Source organism: Paroedura picta, chromosome 2 (genome assembly GCF_049243985.1).
Source record: "Paroedura picta isolate Pp20150507F chromosome 2, Ppicta_v3.0, whole genome shotgun sequence".
Taxonomy (NCBI): domain Eukaryota; kingdom Metazoa; phylum Chordata; class Lepidosauria; order Squamata; family Gekkonidae; genus Paroedura; species Paroedura picta.
Window position 1 is genome coordinate 123305759 of NC_135370.1, and position 24678 is coordinate 123330436.

The following is a 24678-nucleotide window of genomic DNA, read 5'->3' on the forward strand; positions in this document are numbered from 1 at the left end:
GGAACTTAACTATCCTTCGCCTTGAGCCTGGGCATTTTTGCCTATAATATCATATCAGCATCACTAAGGACTGATGTTAAAACAAAACAATACAGAGTCTCGTGGCCTCAAAGCCTAATTGTGAATTAAACTTTAGTGAGCTAGAGCCTTCTTCGTTACATATATTAAGTGCTGCACTTAAATGAAGGGGAAAGTGAATTATTCTTTAGTATTAAAAAGTAAACATATTAACTGCAAGTAAAATTAAAGATATGTATTTTTTATTTTGCTCCTTTAGAATGCAAACATATGGATAAGCTCATTTACCTTATGTTGTCCAGTTACCATTTCAGTTTACGGATGATTTCTGACACAGAAGTCAAATTTTTATGTTTGAAGGCTTTCTGAAATCCTTGTCAACTTTTCCAGGCAGGATTTCCAAAACCTGATCTGTACTTTCACATAGCCTCTTCTATAAGGCATGTGCTTTATGATTCTGCACTTTGATCCTACTGCATGGGTGCTTGTGTTAGCAACTATATCTTCATAAAATGTTGCTGAAAATCTGCTTTTTCCCAACTCTGCTCTTAGTCTCTTCCTGAAGAAGTGAGATGGGCAATAACTAAAGACAGTGGTGGTTCACTGCCTCAGGAATGCGTCCCCCTTGAGGCTTACCTAACATCTACTTTATTGTCTTTCAGGCACCAGACTAAAGCATTTATTTTTATGCCGGCATTTATCATTTCAACAATTGCTTTTTTTTTGGGGGGGGGGGGGAGGCTGCTTCTGGCCCAAGGACAAGTTTATGGATACCATTTTCAGGCAACTGAATATCGTTTGATGATGCTTTATTGCAAATGGTGGGATTTTGCATTTTTGACGACTGTTTTTAATTCAATAAGGTAATTTAATAATTGTTATGTTCTTGTTTTATTTTCATTTTTTCCTATTATTTTTACCTAGCAAATCATCTCAACCAACTCTCTGAAGAGGCAGCATATACATTTTCAAAATAAATAAATATATATTGCTGGAAACGTATTCTTTAACTTCCACATTACTGTTTTGCATTTGCACAAAAACAGATCAAAAATCTGTGCCTGGCAGGCATGCCTTTGTACAAAGCTCCCTCTCTTCTCCCTTTATGACTTTTCAGAGCATGAAATATGCCTGCTAATCCTAATTGCTTCAGATGGCAAACCCTGCAACACAGGACAAAGAGGTCAGCATTCCTTCAAAAAGTGAAACTGTACGGAGACTGCAGACACCCCTCTACTAGTAACTGCTATACTATTACAGAGCAATAGCAGCAGCGTTCCCTTCTTCCTTTACTGATCACTAATAAGGGAAAGTTTACTTTAGATTCTTTAAAATAACCATACAAAGTCTTCTTGGTAGGTCACACGATATATGATTGCCAGAAAGTATCCGTTCTCTCCAAAAGTTTTCAGAAGAAGAGTTACAAAAGTGTGCATGACACTGTGGGTTCTATCCCCCAGAACAGTAAGAATTTTGCCTCAGTTTCTAGCTTGCCTTTTTAGTGCTTATGGGGAATGTATTTCAAGTCAAAAGTGTCCCACGGCCTCAGATAGCTGTTGGCCCAGGAATGCACAAGTGCAGTAAGCTGTCCCTGTGGTAACTGGTACTTGGGTAGTAGCAGACCTAGGACCCAGGCAAAGCCCTGAAACAGCACTGTGGCTGGAGTAATAGGAGAGCTGGCTTTCTTGGCAAGTAATACCTTCAATGAACAACTGATAGCAGTGGAAATATCAGTGAGAAGTGGGAAATCCCTCGAAGAGGCAGACTGGGGAGAGTGGCATGTCACCAGGTAGACTCAGGATGGTAACCATAGAAGTTGAAACAAAGAAAAAGAAACTAAAATATTGCAATGCACGTAGTGCTCATGCACAAGATGCCAATAATAATTTAATGATACATTCAAAAGTGCTAAAATATCATTTAAAAACCAGAATTCTATGGGTCTGCATGTAAGTGCCTAATCCTAATACAGGCTAATACAGGATGACCACTGAGTTACTAGATGCCTTGATTGGCTGAACAGGAATGTGACTTATGGATCAGTGGAGCCTAATGGTGGCATTCACAGTCTTTACAGAACTAAAATCCAACCATCCAAAACTGGCCCTAACAAATACACTTTGTACTCTCATACAGTGTTCTGGCTCAGATTTCGGGGGGGTCCTCAGTGAATTTCCACAGGTGTGGCATAACAAATGAGAAAGCCTCCTCTCTGTACACTTCTATTTTCTGAGTCTGTGAACAGATTGAGTAGCCAAGAGATTTCAATCAATCTGAGAGAACACAAAGAGAAGAAACACGATACAGATGAGGGCTTATACATGCACAGTCTAATAAACTATTATGTTGTCTTGGTATTTGCAGCTCCTAGTGTCTATAGCAGGGGTAGTCAAACTGCGGCCCTCCAGACGTCCATGGACTACAATTTCCAGGAGCCCCCTGCCAGCGAATGCTCCTGGGAATTGTAGTCCATGGACATCTGGAGGGCCGCAGTTTGACTACCCCTGGTCTATAGGTTTTCTGTTATATTTCTTTTTAAACCTCTGAACAGCTGGAATGTTTGTAAACATTGCACAAAGACTTATTCAATGGTTAGGGACAGGAGAAAGGTATGTGTCCTGTGCAATCATTTAATAACAAATTATCTAAAGCTGGCATCGACTTCACAAACAGATATAAAATGTCCAAAATACAAAAGGCTTTTCAGGTTTAAAAAATGCCTCTGCTTGTCTGAAAAGTGTCTGTCTGCTCCAAGGCTGCCCAGCAGTGATTACCTTAATGGAGAGTGCTATCATAGTTGCTAGAAGTGGCTGATGTGCTCATTCATGAAAGAAGTTAATGATCACTGTAATCCAGTGACAGAAGCACCATGGTGAAATACACTGACCTTTACAGAAGGATAGGTCAGTACCCTCCTTGAGGGGAACCATTTTGCTGATAGGGAAGGCTAAGACTCTGGATGGAAACAGTCACTGAGCAGAAGGCTCTGGTTAACAAATTGGGGAAATGTCCTTGTAGAATCAACTCTTGGTTTAGATAAAATATGGCAATTGGCAACCATTTAAGACAGGAAGGAGAAAGACGAAGAGAGAATTACATTATCTTTGGAAGAGGTGGTAAAGTGTGTCTAAATGTAGAGGATTGAGTTTGTTAGTCTGCTACATCCACATTATGGCCATCAAAACACAACTTTCAGCAAAAGCAGACAGCAGCTGAATGCAATCAGCAGTTTAAAGGGCCATTTCAACGAGAGGGGCCTAGTGGGAGGTCCCACAAGGGTGAGAGTGATGGGGGGCTGGGGAGGACACAAACAAATGGGACAACTGAAGAACTGTTTATTAACAGTTGTATAAAGAGCAAATGGCCTTCTACAGTGGGCACCAATGACAACAGGAATGCCCAATGAACTCAGAGAGGAAGAAGTTGAGAGCTTAAAAGTGCAACAAGCTTTATGAAGCTGAGAAAATTAACAGGTAAAGCCATTTCCTACTTCACTCCCATTTACAAATCCTTTCTTTGTCCCATTGTTGGTGAGTCTGACAAGAACAGTAAAGTTATTCTCAAGAATCTGAATTCCCACAGTGGTACCAGGAGCTTGGATAACAATTCCTACCTCTGAAGAAGAGTGACCAGAGGGCATTCCATATTTCTTTAATTAAATAAGAATTGTTTGGTTAGGGATTCATTTTAAAGTATATCCTTACAGAATCATGGGCTTTAAGCAGCAGTCAGATGGACATTCTTAGGGTACATACTCTTTATCACTTGTAGTGATAAAGCAATATCACTTTTCTACTTGTTAGGGTCATCTTCAATACAGAGGTGGTTTTGGAATCACAATGCATCATTATATTCTGTCAAGAACTGGCTGTTGAGAATATGCTACCTTGTATGCTGTACAAAAGAGGGCTAGAGCCAAAAATATTGGTAAATCTGGAGAAGCAACAATTTTTATACCCAAACCCAAATTAAGGATTATATAGTGAGAGGGGGATATCTGGTAAGCTACAGGTAACTTCTTGGGGCATTTATTCACTTTCTTCTTCCTTCTTTATTCCAAGGAAAAATGTAGCTGATACTTAAAACTCTGAGACTTTCTCTTCCTGGCTATTTGAGAGCTAAAGTTCTGGGACTAGAAGGCTCAAGCTCAAGCAACAGTAATACAGGGACAAGACCAAAGAGACTGATCTTGTAGAGCCTGATGTTGTCAGAGAAATCATTTCCACAAGCTAGCTCTAAGTTGGGAGAGCTGGTTATGTTGGGCTTGCTTGGTGTGCCTCTGAGAACATGACAGAGGTCCACTGTTAGGGTTCAACTCTCCTAGACAGAAAAGATAGCAGTTGTGGCCATCCATGAACAGGAGTTTATATCCACATTGTAAGTTGCTGGGATCAGCAAGGGTGACCACTTGCCCCTTGGTTGCTTAAAACTGGTGACCAGCAGATAGAAGGTCCCCTCCAGATTATTAACATCTCCCTGCCATCTGGAGAGTTCCCTGAGAAGCTCAAGTAGGCAGTGGTCCACACTCTGCTTAAGAAACCATTGCTTGATCCATGGGACCCCTCTAACTACCTCCCCATCTCACACCTGGCATTTCTGGGGAAGGTGGTTGAACAGGCTGTCGCAGATCAGTTCCTAGCATTCTTGAAGGAAACTTCAGTGCCCGATCCTTTCCAGAGAGGCTTCTGTCCTGGCTATGGGGTGGAGATGGTGCTGGTTCTGTGGTTGGGTCAGAAAAGCCTAGACCAGGAAGTGTTTTTACCCTACCTGGATGGGGTGCAACTTAAGATCTCACCCTCTGCCAGGAATTTGTGGGTGGTTTTTGACTCCTCTTTATCAATGGAGGCACAATACACGAGAGTAGCCCAGCTGGCATTTTTACATCTTTGCTAAATGATACTACTAGCACCTGATCTGTCCCCGGAACACCTGGCTACAGTGATCCACAAGACAGTCACCTCCAGACTGGATTTCTGTAACTCACTCTATGTAGGTCTTCCCTTGTCCTTGACCTGGAAGTTGCAATTGGTGCAGAATGCGGCTGCTAGGGTCCTTACTGGAACATCTTCTATGGCCCATATTCAGCCAGCGCTGAAGCAGCTGCACTGGTTACCAATGGTGTTCCAGATCAAGTACTTCCCTTCAATGCCATTCGTGGTCTGGGCCCTGCATAACTAAGGAACCATCTATCTCCTTATGCCCCCAGCAGGGCTCATTACTCTGCAGGTATGAGTAGACTGGTGGTCCCTGGCTCTCCGGAGGTGCATCTGGTCTCGACCAGGGCCAGGGACTTTTCAGTCCTGGCCCCTGCCTGGTGAAATGAGCTCCTGGACAAGCTGAGGGCCCTGTTGTAACTATCACAGTTCCCTCCTTTTTTGGAGGGGAGTGGCTGACATCAACTATTCTAATGACTGGGACTTCATGAATGGTGAGAATTGGGGGGAGGTTTTATGCTACCATTGTTCTTGCTGTATTTTATGTTTACTTAACTGTATTTTGGAGTTTTAACTATATTTTGGGGTTTTAGCCTATAACCAGTTGCAAGCCAGTATCGCCGTGAATGATGAATGAATGAATGAATGAATGATTGAATGAATGAATGAATGAATGAATGAATGAAATACAAGACAGTCCACTATAATATAAATGTGCAGCTCGGAAGGGGGGAACATTTCTGCTGAGAGGTTAGCAGTGCAACCCTAAGCACAGTTACATCCTTCTAGCTCACTGATTGGAAAGGCAGCTAAGGCAGAGGAATACTGGATAATAGAAAGGAGAAATAGACAAAAGCTTAGTTTTCTCAAATAACTCTAAGTAGTTCATAAATTTTTTTTTATTGCACCAGCAAGAGCAGTGAATGAGAAAGTATGGCCCAACCCCTTTAGGTATTCCCCAAGGTGGGTAGAATCCATAAGAACAACCATCCGGTGTAGCTTTTATTCAAAAGATGAACAGAGCCCTATAGTGTATTTACAAAGACTTCAAAGATTTCAGTTTTTCACATCAATACATCCAGTAACTACCAGGCAAATCAATGAAAAATACTTCTACACAGCAGCATTATTCAGACCTCACTACATGGTGGCCCAGGTTAAACACATACCACAGCTGAAATATTCTATGTTTGGGGGGGGGGAGTAGCTCTGCTCAACCAGGATTTACTTGAACTGAATTCATCCTAATGTGAAGGGATGTTAAAGCTAATAGAGTGCCCATGGGGAAAATGCAGCCTCATTAATAAAAAATGAAGTTCTTGACAACTTAAATAAACCCTGTTTTGTAAAAACAGTAACGGGGAAGCAAGTGCTGACAGCTCATGCGTATGCATACCAAGAGCACAGTGCTCATTAAGGGCTTCTACCCAGTGCAATGGCTCCCAAGCCAGATGCTGTGCCTCAGAGCACAGCACCATCATTCACCTTGTCTGAAAGACACAAGGCAGAAGGACAGTGCCTGAGGGAGTAATCTATTATTCTTCCCAAAATTTCATGGCAAGGGAGCTTGGGCAGCTGTGGGGTGAGGAAAGTCAAGTAAGTGCTCTCATGGGAAGGCAGGGACAAGAGAAGAGAACAGAATGAGCATCTTAGGAACAACAAAGTGGTAAAATAGGTAATAAAACAGGGGTATTGAAAGATTTGATAAGACACACAAGAAGCAAAAATATCTTCAAGGAATCAAAGTTGGAGAAAATCTGAAGCATCAGCTATCCCAAAATGTTAACACCCAGGGACAATTTCCTGCATATCCAGGAAGAAAACTTTACAGGGCCTTGCATGGACACTTGCATGGACACTCATATTGCATTAGGATAATCGGCTGTAGATGGCCCAGAGAACTGACAGATTAAAAGTGGGAGGCATGAGCCTGCAAGACCAGACAGGGGAACAGGCAGACACTGCTGCAAGCTCTCATATAAACATATGAAGCTGCCTTATATTGTACATCTACTCTGACAGTAACGTACTTTAGATGTTCTCCAAGGATTATTCAGGCAGAGTCCAACACTGTTATTCAAGATCCTTTACCTGAAATCATCCACATGCAAAATATGCTGTCTACCACTGAGTTGTGGGACCTTCCCAACATCACAGACCTCCAATGGCTGTCAAAGGCTACAGACTAATGGGTTATAAAAATATAAACCTGTCTTGTATTGAGTAATGTTATTTGTTCATCCACAACCCAGGACTGTCTACTCACTCCAGTTTCTTTCTACTCTTTTCCAGAGACACCCTTTCCAGTTCTTCTACCCATGATCTTCACACAGATGATGTCCTCAACTGAAACCTTCCGTATCACAGCAATTGCTCACCATTCAACTATGAATGGCACAAGAGCCAGAGGATTATGTTCAGACATAGCTTAACCTAAAAGCTTGTCTAGCTTTTATCACGCCAGGAGAAACAATGGATCACCTGGATGAGAGGACTCACTGAAGGAACAGATAATAATGTATATCATCACTAAAGAGATTAGAATGAACAGAAACTAAACATATATTAAAATAGGGACATACAGAAGTCATAATTGATCTCAGAGATACTTTAAACAGACCAATTTCAAGCAGCTACAACAGGACATCACAAGAACAGAATAATTATACTTTCTGTTAGTATAAAAATTTGATTTTCTGTTTCACAAGAGACTTTGAGCTCTGCTGGTCAAGGACAATTATTATGCCACTGAGGAAGTCCAACAAAACTAGTTATTACCTAGGATACTAGTCTTGGTTGTGTTTGATTATTGCTATTAAAAATACTGAAAACAAGATACTTTTCTTCTTGCTCCGTTTACCTCCAGCTGAAATATGTGCAAGACTATATAACAGTTGAAACATATTCTACAGAAACTTACAGGATTTATTGAGCCACACTTTTTTTTCTTGTTGGCACATACCCTCATGTGTGTATTTCTACTTTGCTATCTTAATGATGTAATATAAGACAGTTCTTAAACTGCTACGGTGCATCCTGCTTTAATGCAGTCACTGACGGCACACTACAAGCATAGAGGAATAAAGTTCTGAGGACCCTAGGAAAGTCTTTAGCAAATACTGGTACACTCAGTAATGAAGGTTGGAAAGACTACAAAACAGACAGTAAACACAATATATTAAAGCAGTGGTCCCCAACCTTTCTATCACCGGGGACCGGTCAACGCTTGACAATTTTACTGAGCCCCGGGGGGGGGGGTAGTCTTTTGCTGAGGGACGTCACCACCGCCGACTGAGCCCCTGCTCCGCTTGTTTTCCTGCCGGCGCCCCTGACTTCCCGCCACCTGCTGGGGGGCGCTGCCAGCAGCAGCTGCGCAGTGCTACGCCGAGGGGGAGCCCCAGCCATGGCAGCTGCCAGAGAGCACCAAAGGTGAGCCAGCGGCAGAGTGGCAGGGCAGCCCCCGAGGCAACAGCCGGGGAGGAGGACGAGGTGGAGCCGCGGCCCGGTAACGACTGATCCATGGACCGGTACTGGTCCCTGGACCGGGGGTTGGGGACTACTGATTTAAAGCATTCAACACAGTAGATGGAATTCTCTGTTGGTACCTAGTTGAGTGGTTAAAATAGTTACTAATGCTGGTGGCTCAGCAGCCTGCCAGCCTACATCTGTCCCAGCCACAGCAGGATTTAACATATTCCAATCATGAAGTAGATACAAGACAAAATGGATTCTCTTTTTGGATACTGTGGCCACAATCTCAAACGACTTAAGTGTTTACGGCCACTGAGGATACTGGGTTTAAGATATCAAACTCTCCAGTGGATAATGGCCCTAATGTGTATGCTTTTTTTTTAAAGACATAAAGCTGCAAATCTGTGACAGGCAAACTATAATTAAACCTGAGTTGAGGGCAAAGTACAGAAGAACTACTCAGCAGTTGGGCCTGTGGCAGAAAAAAGGAAATATATTTCAGATGGGTTCAGTTTCTTTTCAGGGCACAGCTGACCTTAATCCAACTTAAATTAGTTCAACGTACTTCAAACACCACTAAGCAGAACTGACCATGAAGAAGTTACCCATCAGAACAGTACCAAACAAACTGCCAACAGGAAATAGCAATACATTTTTGACAGGAAGAGAAATGAATGACAACATTACTAAGAAATGTCCATTTAGAACTGCTGCATCCATCAATACAACACTCAAGACTAAATTCCATAATGGCTTATAGTCATGTAACAAAACAGCAATCTGATTTACTTTCCTTTATTCTGATTTTTAGTTTAGACAGCAATGAAGCAACTGCAGCTCTAAGGTTTATTAATTTATTATATTCATATCTTGTCTTTCAGACAATTGTCTCCCTAAGTGGCTCTTATCAAGACAGAGGAGCCTTGGCTTCAGGCTTACAAAGGACATGTAGGGAAAGAGAAGGGAAGGGCAAAGAGAAGTCAGTGAACAAGATATTGTTAGAACCATAAAAATAATATATTCAATGAATTATCTATATACCGTTAGTCATGTGTGACCCCCACCTGTGGATACTTAAATCAATAAATCAGGGCCACAATGAGGCTAAACAAAACTTTTTTCAGACCTGGGGTAGCTCCAAAGATTGCAGAGAAATCTGACATAAAAATAAATCAACCAACAAGGATTCTCGTCCCTATTGTGGAACATCTACATAAGAATGCTTGACCCCTGTCCACTCCCTCCTCCCCTCACCCCTCCTCCCCCTTAACCCTCCTCCCTTTTCCTACCTGTGTGCATAGCTCCTGGGTGCGGCGGCAGGTGCAGCCTGGGCAACTGGGGCCTGTGCTGACGAGTGCTTGCCGCCGCAGCCCACGCCAGTCTCCTGAGGCTTCTCCCACTCTCCAGAGCACAGGAGCAGTCTTGGAAGGCTAGTGGAGGCTAGTACCAGTCCAGAAAACCCCAGCTCTGAGGTGTGCTTGCTGCTGCCACCCCCACTAGTCTGCTGAAGTTTCTCCCGTTCTGTGGAGCGTGGAGCCGTCTCAGAAGGCTAGCAGAGGCAGCGCCAGCCCAGTGAGCCATAGTTCTGAGGCGCGCTTGCCACCACTGCCCCTGCCAGTCTCACAAGGCTTCTCCTGCTTACTGGAACCTCGAAAACCTAGTGGAGGCAGCGCTAGCCCAGCAAGCCCAAGCTCTGAGGTGCACTTGCTGCCGCTGGCCCTGCAAGTCTTCCAAGGCTGTTCCTCAGATGATGGGAGCAGCCTTGTAAGACTGGTAGCAGTGGTGGCAGTGCCAGAGCATGGAGCGCACCTCAGTGCTAGGCCTCACTGCTTTGGTGCCACTTCCGCTACTGCTGACCATCTACTGGCGTGCTCCCTAAGGCAGGATAATTGATGTCATGTCCGTCTACATTTCTGTTTTAGGAAGTCCACCAGTAGATAGCTATCTAGCCTCTGCTTAAAAACTTCCAAGGAAGGAGAACCCACCACCTCCTCAGGAAACCTGTTCCACTAAGTTTCCTCAACCTTTCCTCATATGTCTTTGATCTCCAAATTCCTCACCATTTTTGTTTCCCTCCTCTGTCTGTGCTCCAGTTTGTCTATAACCTTTTTCAATTCTGGTGCCCCAAATTGAACACAGTACCATCACCTCACTCAATCTGGACACTATACTTCTTTTGATACAGCCCAAAATCCCATTTGCTTTTTTATCCACTGAGTCATGTTCAGTGTATGGTCTACTAAGACCCTTAGACCCTTTTCATATGTGCTACTGCCAAAACAAGTCTCCCCCATCCTATTCCCCCATAAATATCACAAGTTCCCACTTTTTAAGATAAAATTGGGACCAAGCTGCTTTTCTTAAATGAGTACCGTCCTGCTATAGGGGCAAAACAACATCCCAGTTATTCTAAATTCTTTGGCCAGTAACAGAACATTATTCCCTGCTTTTGATATACACACAGCCACATACAGAGATATTCCTTCAGTACAGGAAAGTTTCAATACAGCAAACGTTCATATGGGAATATTCAAAACATAATTTAAATATAATTCCTGAGGGGTTTTTATAGATGTCTACCTAAAATTCACTATTTATAGGTGATTGTGAATTCTGTCCATCACAATATATACCCAGGATATTCACTAGTACATCTGTATAGTACAGTAAGAAATTATTAGTATATAGAATCTCTGTGTTCTTACTGTTCTACTTTTGAAGAAGAAGAAGAGTTGGTTTTTATATGCCGCTTTTCCCTACCCAAAGGAGGCTCAAAACGGCTTACAGTCGCCTTCCCATTCCTCTCCCCACAACAGACACCCTGTGGGGTGGGTGAGGCTGAGAGAGACCTGATATCACTGCCTGGTCAGAACATTTTTATCAGTGCTGTGGCAAGCCCAAGGTCACCCAGCTGGTTGCATGTGGGGGAGCGCAGAATCGAACCTGGCATGCCAGATTAGAAGTCTGCACTCCTAACCACTACACCAGCCTGAAGTGCCCAGCAGTCTGTAGTGTTGGTTGAACCATGTGTCCTTGAGAAGTAAAAGACTCCTCCCACTGCAATCTCAGTTGAATCACACTTTGTGTTCTTGCCTTGAACTCCATTCGACTTGTTGAAATATGGGTTGAAGGAACCCCTTCTGAACTATGTATAACTTGGTTCCATGAGGATTGTCTGAAATTCTGCTTGATCTTGGCAATATTGATTGGGGAATCTTTAAAGCCATTTGTGGTCTGGGCCCAGTGTATGGGACTGCCTCTCTGCCTAAGTTCCCCGTAGAGCACTTCAATCTGCGAATACCAACTGGTTGGTAGCTCCTGTCCCCAAGGAAGTATGTCTGGCCTCAACTAGGACCAGGATGTTTTCAGTCCTGGTCTATATTTGGTGGACTGAGCTCCCAGAGGAGATCCAGGCCCTGACGGAGCTGGCTCAATTCTGCAGGGCCTGTAAGACGAGGTTCCTCCGTCAAGCTTTTGGTTCGGGCCATTAATTTCATAACATCAAATGGACATCCCCATGAAAACATCACTAAATAGGAATTATGCTAGAAACAAAATCTATACTGATGCTGCTGCTGGTTATGAAATATGGTTTTATATGTTTTTATAATGTCTCAACCATATTTTGCATGATTGCACCACTTCTGGGGTTTCTCAAAGCCCGAAGAATGTTTCAGAGGTTTCTCAACGGTAAAATACTTGAGAAAAGCTGCGTTAGAGGTAATGAGAGAAGCCCTCTACTACCAACGGTCATGAACAAACTAAGCAAATTACAAGGTAGGGGTCGATATGAATGATTCAAGTACAAAAACGTAGAATAGCATTTTGCAACAGTAGCCCGGCAGAATCTCACTTATTTCTGGACCAGTAATGGTGCCTGCCAATTGTGTATCGTTTTCCTGACTGGCTAACAAAGTTGTCCTAATTGGGGACACTAAAATTAGAGAACAAAAATGGTGTGGTACTTGACAGTGGATCAGCTAAGTCCCTACTCCTTTGATCATCATCCTAGAGCTGTAAATTCATTAGTTCTGGACCTTAACAGTGCAGGAACTGCAGGCTAAAGGAAATAATAAAATGTTTACCAAGTCTTTTAAAGGATACTTTTAACAAAGTAATAACATATAGAATCATAGAATCATAGAATCATAGAATCATAGAGTTGGAAGGGGCCATACAGGCCATCTAGTCCAACCCCCTGCTCAACGCAGGATTAGCCCTAAGCATCCTAAAGCATCCAAGAAAAGTGTGTATCCAACCTTTGCTTGAAGACTTCCAGTGAGGGGGCGCTCACCACCTCCTTAGGCAGCCTATTCCACTGCTGAACTACTCTGACTGTGAAAAACTTTTTCCTGATATCTAGCCTATATCGTTGTACTTGAAGTTTAGACCCATTACTGCGTGTCCTCTCCTCTGCAGCCAGCAGAAACAGCATCCTGCCCTCCTCCAAGTGACAACCTTTCAAATACTTAAAGAGGGCTATCATGTCCCCTCTCAACCTCCTTTTCTCCAGGCTGAACATTCCCAAGTCCCTCAACCTATCTTCATAGGGCTTGGTCCCTTGGCCCCAGATCATCTTCGTCGCTCTCCTCTGTACCCTTTCATATGCAGATTCTGATTCTAGCAACAAGCATATTTTTATTAATAGGAGAATCCCACTATTTAGAAGAAATTTTCCATTAAATCTTTCTTCAAGTTAATTTGGCATATACCATTAAGGATACATAATAAAGCAACATCAAAATATCTTTTTCTGATTGACTGCAATAAAATTACCAAAGTTGGCCAATGTGGGCCACTATGAAAATTCACCAACTCCTGCAGTTTCCAGGGTTTTTTCATTAGTCATTCTGTCCCTCTTTTCATGGAAACTATGGATTCTGGATAGTGCCCTCCTAAAAGGCCCAGCAGGCTGCAAGAAAGTACATTTACAGCTGACTAAGTGAGACTGAACGCCTACAAGGGGAGAGAGCCAGAGCCTCAAGGGGCACTTTATCGCCCACAGAGATCAGAGCACTGTTGCAAACACATATCCTTAGCTGCATACAAATAACTAGGAATAAGCAACTTTGATAACATATTTGAAAGGTAAAATAACGCAAACCCTTCATCACAAACAAATCTGTCATCTCTTTAGGTCACTTGCACTTCACTCTAATACCAAATGAGAAATATTTTCCCCTGCTTTCACATATAAAAAGTATAAATCTTACATGTGGAATTTAAGGTTCTTAAATGCATACAGCCCTGGTTTGGACCCTTGCTGTTAAAAGACCTCTCTCTGGATATATTCACAGTGCAATCCTAAACAAAGTTACAGCCTTTCAGTCCTCCAATAAGGGTACCTAGTGCCATTGGGTACCTAGTGCCATTCTGGATATATTCACAGTGCAATCCTAAACAAAGTTACAGCCTTTCAGTCCTCCAATAAGGGTACCTAGTGCCATTGGGTACCTAGTGCCATTCTAGTTTTCTCCAATTGCTCCAAGTTGCTGGTCTTGGGCAGTCAGTGAAGCTCACAAATGTTTTGTCTTCAGGTTGTCTTTTGAACTTATTTGGAGAACACCCCCCTCCCCTATGGCAAACCTTGTAGCTACTTCTTAACAACCTATTCAATGACATCCTAACTACAAACCCAAGTGGTCAATAAATACCTGGGACAAACAAGTGGCCTTTAATTTCCTTTTTATTCTTGATAAATAAAAGCATCACTTCCTCTGTTTCTACCTTGCAGAATACATGTTTTGATAGTATTTATATTCTATACATGAAGCAATCCCCCTTGTTATCTTTATTCTTTTAAAACACCTGTTTATTCAGGTAAACCTGGATCAACTCATTGCAAAGTTTTTCTCCCTGCTTCATAACTGTGCATAATATCCAGTATTAATTAAAATTAATGAAACTGATTTAAAAAATCTTCTCCAAACCATGGACTGGAAAACAAAAGTTCTGGCATAACTAGGACTTACTTATTAGAATTTCTCTTTCAAAGGCCATCAAAGGGAATTATTAATCTTGGCTGGCTTCAGCCCCAAGTCATTATACTAAGGGGCATGACGTTTCAGGATAGTAGACTTTAATACAGGAAGGAAACGAGTGGGCTCTTACCTCCTGAGAAGACTGCTGCCCATATCTACCTCTGATTCACACATTCCTTCTGTGAACAAACAGAAAGTCTACACTGGAAAAGGTCCTGCCTGCTTGACCCAGTCCGTAGAACTGATAACATTTTTACAGTTTTTTTAAAAACACTAGACAGGGTAAAAAGCCAGCAAGTTGCCTGACTGTTCTTTGAAGGAACAGATGCTGGGATGAAGCTTAAATGTGAAGAAATGCTGGTTAAATATTTCATCTTATAGGACAGGATCAGAGGCTTCAGTGGTAAGAATTACCCTCTAAATAGTGATGGGACCTGGGGATCCTCCGATTTTAAAACTTATCTCCAAGTGACAGAAATTAATTCCCCTGGAGAAAATGGCTGCTTTGGAGGGTGAACTCCATAGAATTATACTCCATTGAGGTCCCTCCCTGCCCCAAATTCTGCCCACTCCTGGCTCCACCCCCAAAGTCTATTTCCCAACCAAGAACTGGCAACCCTACCACCAAAATATTAAGTTCCCAACCAAGACCACAAGTGAAATTAACTTGGAAAAAAGTTCTAACTCAAATGGCTTGAAATGACAGTATGTAACAAAAAGCTGAGTCACTAAAAAGTCTGACTCTTTAAGGTATTTATTTCCACATTAGTAGCTAACCATTCAGCCTTCAGCTTCTGCCAAAGACAGCAGCCACAACAGTCATCACACCTTTTTGGACGAACTTTGAGCTTGTAATTAAAATAATTAACTGAAATAGCTCCAAGTGCAGGCTATCTGCATTTAGAGAGATCAATCACTCATGGTAACTGCATGCAGCAATTCAGCCATATCTACAGACATAACTCAGCTTAGTCTGCAGACTGAATCTCTGTCTCCTCCAAGTAATAGCATTCTGAATAAGTGAACATGGACCATGAGCTTGCATTCATGCAAGCTGAAAAACCAGTGCAATTAAATCCTCATTTAGCAATGTCATCATGATGCCAATATCTTTTCCAATATGATGGTGGTAATTATTCCTAACACCCTGTTCTTTACAGTGATAGAGACATGCTGTCAAATAATATCTCCTCCCACATAACAGAGTTCCTATGAACATTTCCATAAGCCTAGACATCTCATGGCTCAATTGCAGTGAATATTACAGCAACACTGTTCAGAGGTCAGCCCATCTTTCATGTCACTGCATTAAAATCCCCAGCATGCACAGACCACAATGGAGACCAAAAAAGCAGAGTTCAAGTTTCTAGTCTACATGCTGGAAAAGCACAGGAGAAAAAACAAGAATTCCTGCTTAACAGAAAACATATATATCACCTTAAAAAACAAATCCATTCTGTTGCTTAGGTGCTTATTATCCACTAGGAACCCTTGTGGTACATTGTAGATCCACCTCACACTGCTCTTGACAAAACTGGTTTGGTATACTACAGCCCATGGAAACTGCAGGATTATCCATTCATTCAAGTGACCTTTAAATATTACATCTGTGCTTATCCACAAAATGGAAGATCTGGTTATGCAGTTCCGTGGCAACCCTTACTCTAAACAAAACAAGAAAAAGGAAGATAAGCCTGCTATCAAACTACACAATCTCTTCCATGTTCTACAATCATTTTCTATCATCAAGATAACAGAAGAGGTTCAAAAAGCTGCTATTGTTACCATGTGTTTACCACTCAGAAGGAGTAATTTGAAGACGCAAAATTACAAGCTTTGCATCATGATTTTACTGGCAGCAAAGCTGTCTTTTAAAAGTAATGTGATGAGATTTACATGATACACATGATTACAAAATCTGTGCTTGAGTCTTTGGTTGTGGGTTGCTGTTATTTTAAGCGCTGAGGCTAATTTCATAATGTGCTAAAATATTACAATACAGTGTAACGTCCAAGACGACTACTTCAGAACAATAGTCTGGGAGATGCAGAGGGGACAGCAGGAGTCAATGAGAGATCTGGAATATTTGTTGCAATCAACTCTTTCTGCTGTTTAGCTGCTACCAATTTATGGGTTTCCAAGGAAAGAGATGTTCAGAGGTGGGTTTTGCCATTGACTACCACTAAACAAACTTAAACTCGCAAACTTAAATGGACTCCGGGGAATGGTAGAGGACAGGAAGGCCTGGAGGATCATTGTCCATGGTGTCGCGATGGGTCAGACACGACTTCGCACCTAACAACAACAACAACCTCTAAACAGCAACCCCAGACTTCCTTGGTGATCTCCCATTCAAGTATTAACCAGGGCTGACCTGAATCTGATGAGATCAGGCTAGCCTGGTCTGAGCAGGTCAGAACATTATTATAGTTAAGATGTCTTTTGCACACTTGTTTTATTAATCAACAATTAAATACATACTGTACATTAAAAGTGTAGCCCCCAAAGCCCCTGCTTAACTAATATGCTAAAAAAAGGCCTTTGCTTTGACTAATATACCAATACCAGTTGAGCGGTCTGTGACCTGAAGGATACAGAAGTTCATAAAGGGGGGAAATCACCTATTTAAGAGACTCTCAAGAGTAAGAGAAAAACATAACTTAAAAGGGGAATGAAGGAGAAACATCAACCCAATATTGCTAGGAAGTCTGAAGAACTGCTTGGAACACTGTTTCCAAGGCAACTAAACCAGCCTGTTAACATGTTCACTTTCATCATTAAAGAAAAAGTGAAAGGTAATTGGGTTAATTATTGAAGCAACAGCCAACACACTACCTCTAATTGTCCATTTACCTAAAGCTTTTAAACAGTAGTTTTAATTCCTACTGGGATAGAATGTATCACAAGCCATTCACCTGACTTGAGTATGTTATATAAGGTGAGTGATTGCAGGGAAGGGGGGGGAGAATTCTGCAGATGCACAATTCCATAACAGGAAGTAATTTTTGCCATGATACAGTTTCTGGATTTGAAGAACTGCACAATATGGCATCACCATCCTGACAACAGCATACCTTCAGAGACACACCCTAAAAAATAAGAATTACCTATGGATGATCAAAACACGATTTCACCTTTGTTTATTTATTATGACGTTAGCTTCAAAGCCCGTTCCTAAGAACGGGCCTTGAAAGGGTCCCCTCCTCTGGCCCCTGGCCAGGCAGCTTAAGGTGGCTTTGGGCAGCAGCTCGCATCCAAATCAAGTGGGGCAGGCGGGGGCTGGGCAGCTCGTCAGCAGGGCTGAAACAGAGCTCCTTAGCAGTCAGCTAGCCAACTCCTTAGCAGTCCTTAACGAACAGTCAGCAGGCTGGGAGGCCCTCATCAGCAGGCTCAGCCTAGCATGCCAAGAGGCCCTCGTTAGCAAGCCATCCACCACAATCTTTTGCCCAGGGCTCTCCCCTTACCTGCTGCTGGCTCCAGGCACTGAGGCGTCTGAGAGCAAAAAGGCTAGAGTCCAGGGACAGAGGGCGGGAGCTGCAGGGGCAGGGCCAATGAGGGCAAAGCTGGCTGCACCCTGATTGGCCCTATTCCAACTTGAGCAGCCGGACACATCCCACCCACTAGGCTGTTTCATAAATATATAGAGGAACAACAATGGATAAGGATTTATAATCCGCCCTTCCCTAGAGGCTCATGGCAGATCTCTGAATATGCAGTAAACAAATAGCTATGATAATGATCCTGTTCAAAGGAGGACTATGGATATAATCAATGGGCTTCACGAGACATAGCAGGACTATGACTAAAAAGTTATTAAAAGCTTCGGTCTGACAAAGAGTGCTTGCACTCGAAAGTTCATGCCCTGAACAAATTTTTGTTGGTCTTAAAGGTGCTACTGGACTCAAATTACATGGAGTTGCAGCAATTCCTTATCTTTAAACCGCTCCTATGGAGCGGTATAAATAAAGGAGTAAGGGCTAATGGGGAGGAGTTAGGGCGGACCCTGTCCGTGATAAAAACTCGGAGGGGTGATTCGCCCCTCTGAGTGGCACTCAAGGGCCAAGTGGCCAATGGGGACATGCACGCAGCGCAGCTCCCCATTGGCTACTTGGCCCATCCTCAGCTGATCGCTCCAGCGAGTTGGTCGTCTGCAGAGTTGTCCGTCCTCTCCTCTGCGCTCACATGGAGGTAAGTCCTTGGCCCCCGGGAAAGGAGCAGGGCCGCCGCATCGAAGACGAGGCAGCCCTGCTCCTTTCCCACCGCCCACCTCCTTTCCCTGGCCCACCTTGGCCAGGGAAGGGGGGCCGCCCAGGGAGGGGGGTCGCACCACAGGCCCGCATACCGGGAAACAAACAGGGCTGCCGTGCAAAGACCCTGCTTCTTTCCCTCCGTCCACCAATGGCCCACCACTTACGACGCTGTTTGCTTAAATGGCTATCTGTATGTATTTTGTGCTTCTGAGGTATTTCCTGCAGAAGAAGAAGAAGAAGAGTTGGTTCTTATATGCCGCTTTTCCCTACCCGAAGGAGGCTCAAAGCGGCTTACAGTCGCCTTCCCATTCCTCCCCCCACAACAGACACCCTGTGGGGTGGGTGAGGCTGAGAGAGCACTGATATCACTGCCCGGTCAGAACAGTTTTATCAGTGCCGTGGCGAGCCCAAGGTCACCCAGCTGGTTGCATGTGGGGGAGCGCAGAATCGAACCTGGCATGCCAGATTACAAGTCCGCACTCCTAACCACTACACCAAACTGGCTCTCTACACCAAACTGGCTCTCTGCGCCATATGGCCCTCAACATTTATTCTGTGAACTGCCTGTGGGTAGGGGTCGGCACAGTCAAGGCCAGGTGCATTTCACGAGGGTCAGGGATCATCAACCTATTTGTCATACGGCATAGAAAGTTAAATGGTCCTGCAAGTCTATTCGACCCAGACCATGAATGGCCTTGAAGGTCAGAACCAAAACTCAATCCAGTATTCAACTAGTAACCAATGCAGCTGCCTTAGCACCAGATGGATACGGGCTCTCCATGGTGTTCCAATGAGAACCCTAGCAGCTACATTTTGCACCTACTGCAATTTCCAGGTCAGGGACAAGAGAAGATCCATGTACAGCGAATTACAGAAATCTAGTCTGGAAGTGACCATTGCATGGATCTCTGTGGTTATGTGTTCCTGAGACAGATAGGATGCTAGTAGCTGTGCCTGGTATAGATGGAAAAAGAGCTGGGCTACTCTAGTGACCTCAATAGACAAGAGGGCATCCAGAATCACACCGAAATTCCTGGCAGTATGCAAGATTTTCAGTTGCTCTCCATCCAGGATTGATAAATATGCTTCATGTTCCATTCCTTTTCTAGTTGTTGTTGTTGTTAGTTGCAAAGTCGTGTCCGAGCCATTGCAACCCCATGGACAATGATCCTCCAGGCCTTCCTGTCCTCTACCTTTCCCCGGAGTCCATTTAAGCTCACACCGACTGCTTCAGTCACTCCATCCAGCCACCTCATTCTCTGTCGTCCCCTTTTACTTTTGCCCTCAATTGCTCTCAGCTCCCTTTTCTACCAAACCACAAAACCTCCGTCTTGGAGGGGTTGAGTTTCAGCTGACTTTGCTTGAGCCAAATTGTCACCATTTCCAAACAACCAGCAAAACTTTCTGGGGTAGACTTGGGGCAGTCATCCATTAGTTGTCCAGTCAGACTGAAATGCCCAATAGGGCTCTTCATGTAAATATTTTATAAGGGTTAATTCCTTTACATGGAAGTGAATTTGTAGCCAGAATCTGATGGCCATGAGTTTCCAATAGTTTTTAATTTACTTCAGAGCATATGGTAAAGTAGGAGATGCAATTTGGTAATCTTACGAGTTGGCGGAGAAACCAAAATTGAATCTGTTCCACTTTGAAAGCGTAAGAATGTATCCATATCGGTACTACATACAGAAGTTGTGATATCATTTTTGTGTTGAAGATTTATATTTCTGCAGCAATCCATTGGTTCCATGGTGGAAAAAGAATCTTATAATGGCCTGTGCAAAACATCTAGCTAGAATTAGGACTTGTGATTTATGCTGGGTCCTTTTCAGGTTACAGTTATAGGTCACGGCAAGATTTCACCTGTTCAAGTCATGCTACCAGTTTTCCAGTTAGTCTTTCTTCAGGACTTGGCAAAAATATTAATTTTAGATTTATCTGCATTGATAATGAGACTGTTAAGGCTAATTGGTGTTCTGGCCAAAATTATCATATCATCAGGGTACATTGACAGGCAGTCCAAGCCAGGCAAGGCCTCAGAACTTGTATCATCAGGCTACACTGGCAGGAGGTCCATCCATCTGTCCATCTGAGGGACGGAGGAAGGGAGGAAGAGAGAGAGAGCTCTCTAGGGAAAACCTTGGAGCGAGCAGGGAATTGGGCCTGTCTATTCCGCCTCAAGTGCTAAAGATTTACTCATCTCCTGAGATTCAAAGATGTCATTCTGAATGGACGTAAACATACCACTCATGACTACATGAGAAATTAAAAGACAGAACCACTGGAAGCTAGGGGGAAAAACTGAGTCCTGCTCTTAAAAGTAGAAAACAGCTGAATTCTGCATAAGGCAAAGTACAAGCAGATGTCTCCAGCAAAGAAGAGCTGAAGAAGAATTCTACAGTGTTGCCTGGCAGCAAATAATTATCTGCCAGTGAGCTATTTCCATATGCCTACAACAAAATCCCACACAGACAATCAGCACAGGGGAAGGATGTGTCTTGGCTGAAAGCAACAGGCAGGCTTCACGTTCAGCAAGCACAGAGTGCCTAGCAATCTCTCAAAGTTCTGCAACTAAAATGCAAAGGAAGGGAAGAGTGTTTTATTGACATGAGCAAAGGGACACTCCAAAAATAGAAACTCCCCTTCTTTGGCCTACAGGAACCAAGATGTTAGCCATGACCATGACCGTGACCATGACTTGAGAGCCAGTTTGGTGTAGTGGTTAGGAGTGCGGACTTCTAATCTGGCGAGCTGGGTTTGATTCTGCGCTCCCCCACATGCTGCCAGCTGGGTGACCCTGAACTTGCTACAGCACTGAGAACATTGTTCTGACCGAGCAGCAATACCAGGGCTCTTTCAGCCTCACCCACCTCACAGGGTGTCTGTTGTGTGAAGACAAAAAGGAAGGCGACTGTAAGCTGCTTTGAGAATCCCTTGAGCAGAGAAAAGCAGCATATAAGAACCAACTCTTCTTCTTCAAAGCAAGAGGTTCCCTAACCTCAAGCTGGAATAGTGAAAAACTTTGAACAAGTACTTTAATGAGAGGAAAAACAGTCACGCAGTCACACCACCACAGACTCCAGTTCTATCCAGGATCCCTAAACCAGAGAAAGGATGATTGGAAAGTCCTTTAGCTCGTCCTCAGGAAGGAAATTTACTAGATATGACAAAAAAATATCCTCTCTAGTCATGGACAGAGTGAAATCGGATTTATGAAAGCTGGAATCCCAGGGCAGGATGGATTAATTACAAATCCATCTGTGTTCTACTGACCAGTAAAGAGGTCTCTGCTGCTATAGGCTACAAACAACAAAGCTTCTGTAACGTTAGGGCCAGATACAGTTAACACAAACGTTCTGTACCCATACCTTACAAGATGTGTATATTTTCATTTTCAGTATTAATATTCCTGGTTATAATCTTCTGCTATTAAGAGAAAGAAGGCCATTTTTCTATCCAAGTGCAACAACATTAGCAGCTTTCCAAAATACCCAGCTTACTCAGAACATGTGCATACAACTTACTCAGTACTCTTTAAAATCTAAAGGCATGCCAGTAGAGTGTGACACAGGGAAACATTCCTAGATCACTCTTGCATTTGGTGCTGAACATATACCAATCCGAACACCACAAACAAATTCTGCTATCACAAACCTTCAATTCCAGGCAACCAAAGTCCCATTTTATCTGCCTTCTTTCCATCCACACAACACAACATTCTTCAGTTGCCTGTGCAGTATAAGCAGAGGCAGCCATAATTTTAATATGCACCCATTATGATCATAATTGAATCTGTACTGTTCTTGAGCAGTTTTGCAAGCTTTAACATAAGCAAGGCACCCTATAATTTAATTAAAAAGACCTGTAGCAAACTGATAATTACTTTGTCAGAATGTTAATTTTTGAAGAGGGAGGGAGTGTACTTGGGGTCTGGGAGATTTTTTTTTTTTATTAGTCTACCCATCTTATTTTTTGGACTCCATATTCCATACATACATTTTATTTTACATGCATTCACTCAAATTACAGAATATGCACTACTAAAGATGACCACAAATACTAACAGATGGATAAATTAATCACCGTGATATCCAATCTTGATCTTTACATTACAGGCACTGCTTCGCATGCCAACCCTAGCCTTTGTGGTATATTGAAAAATGCAGAACAGGAGATTCTTACCTGCCAAGACCCTGTTAACAGAGGAGTGAGTGGCCAAACCAGGCTGTCCACGTTCATGAAAAATCCCAGCATAAGGCAAGTACTCTGGCAGCAAGAAACGCCTAGAATAGAGAACAAATCCATAAGAAATACTGCCAGGCCTCTGAGGACCTGGGCAATGGACTGCACAGTTGTCATGGCCTTGGTGAGTACACAGGCCTTACCTGGGAACAAAGCGTCCAAGGGATGGCGCAGACATGCGAGCATTCCGAGGGGCTCGGTGTCTTGATCTGTCTCCATTGTCCCTTTAAGAAACAAAACAGAACAAAGTCAAATTATGTTTAATTCCATATCGCAAGGTGACACCCCATTCGTAGGTCTGGTATAGATGACTATGGCAAAGTGACTACTGGAAGGTTCAGCTAAGATTATAAAAAGCTGAAGGGATTGCCTTTGAATTCAAGCTATCCTTCAGAAACCAAATCAGACAGATCAACTAGTTTTATCTTTTGTTTACATTAGACAGAAAAGCTTCATAGTGGAGACTTACAGAAAACTGAATCTTGGTAACAAGAAAATACCAATTATTTATAAATTAAAACATGAATGAAAATGACTATTTAAAAAAACCCTTTTTTCTAAACAAAGACACCACTTAAATTTAGAAACCAAGTTAACTGAACCACAGGCTGGGTAGTTCCTAATTGTCTGAATTACCACTAATTCTATAACACGTTATTTTGTCCAGCACCAGTCTGCAAGTAGACTACTCAATTTTCAGAAGGGCCATGAGTACAAAGATTTTCTGCTCTCATCCCAACCCCAGTCTGTTTTGATTTATCTGGAGCTGAATCCACCTTAACCCCACCTGCAGCTTGGACACCATTAAAAAGTTTTCAGAGGTGCACAGAGAGGCTGTAAAGTTACTGTTCACATTTCTTCCCTCCCTTCAGCCTATTAAGAAGAAGATCAATAGTACACCAACATTTAAGACCTCCTGCAAGGAAAACAGATGTGCCATGGATCAGGCCGCTTAACATCAAATTCCTTTGCTTGGAAACCATAGTCAAAACACCTCCCAGCTGATCTACCTGGATCTCAGTATATGCAGGTCATCCAACTGAGAAACCTCAAGAACTAAGCAAGAATAGGAGACAAACCTTTGTGCTCAGTAGGAAGATAACTCCTTCCTAGTGCTGCAGGCTATGCAAAATGTGGCCATCAAGCAGTTTTGACTGCAGTGCGCCTGCAAGAAGCCCCAGAGACTCCATGTCTAGAAACTGCTCATCAGCAAGGTCTAGCTTTCCTTTAGAATTCATCTGGGCACTTAGATTTCTCCATCACAGTTTTAGGCACCCATGCTCTGGTTAAGGAGAACAGACTGAATCTGAATCCTGAGAAGATGGACGTGATAGTGGATTGAAAACCACTCTCTCCAGTAGGTCCATTTTATAGTATCTGCCTACCATAAAGCAGAATTTATGAATCCCAACATAATGCTAGTTTCACAGGTGGCAGCCATGGGCCGTTTATGCACTGGGAACTTCACTGCCCCAGCTTCCATGCAAGAACACAAATTGGGGGCGGATGAGGTGCACCGGGCCAAATGCTCCCCCATGTGGGTACAAGAAGAGGTGGGGCAACCTGCCATGGCTAAAACTCCAGCCTGCAGCCCGGCATGAAACCTCCAGTGCATAAACGGTCATTCTAACGGTTCCATCTTATTCAATACTCTCAACTACGGGGATGGCCAGGATGAGAACAATGTGACCATTACCAGTGTTTTTTGACATTCAGGTAGGACTACTGTAATGTACTTCATGTAGCATTACTCCAGAAGAGTGGTTCTGAAGCTTCAGCTTG

The 24678-nt window shown here is 43.1% G+C and overlaps 1 protein-coding gene across 3 annotated transcripts in view; it reads right to left on the minus strand.

Annotated features, from left to right (window-relative positions):
• The window catches only part of AMBRA1 (autophagy and beclin 1 regulator 1), a 194996-nt gene that overhangs the window by 93605 nt on the left and 76713 nt on the right, over positions 1 to 24678 (minus strand). For all 3 annotated transcript variants that reach the window (XM_077322340.1, XM_077322341.1, XM_077322342.1), the window contains 2 exons: positions 23040 to 23120; positions 22837 to 22937 (listed from right to left, as the gene is read on the minus strand). In XM_077322340.1, coding sequence (XP_077178455.1) covers positions 22837 to 22937; positions 23040 to 23120 — 182 coding nt within the window. The remainder of the gene's footprint in view (positions 1 to 22836; positions 22938 to 23039; positions 23121 to 24678) is intronic.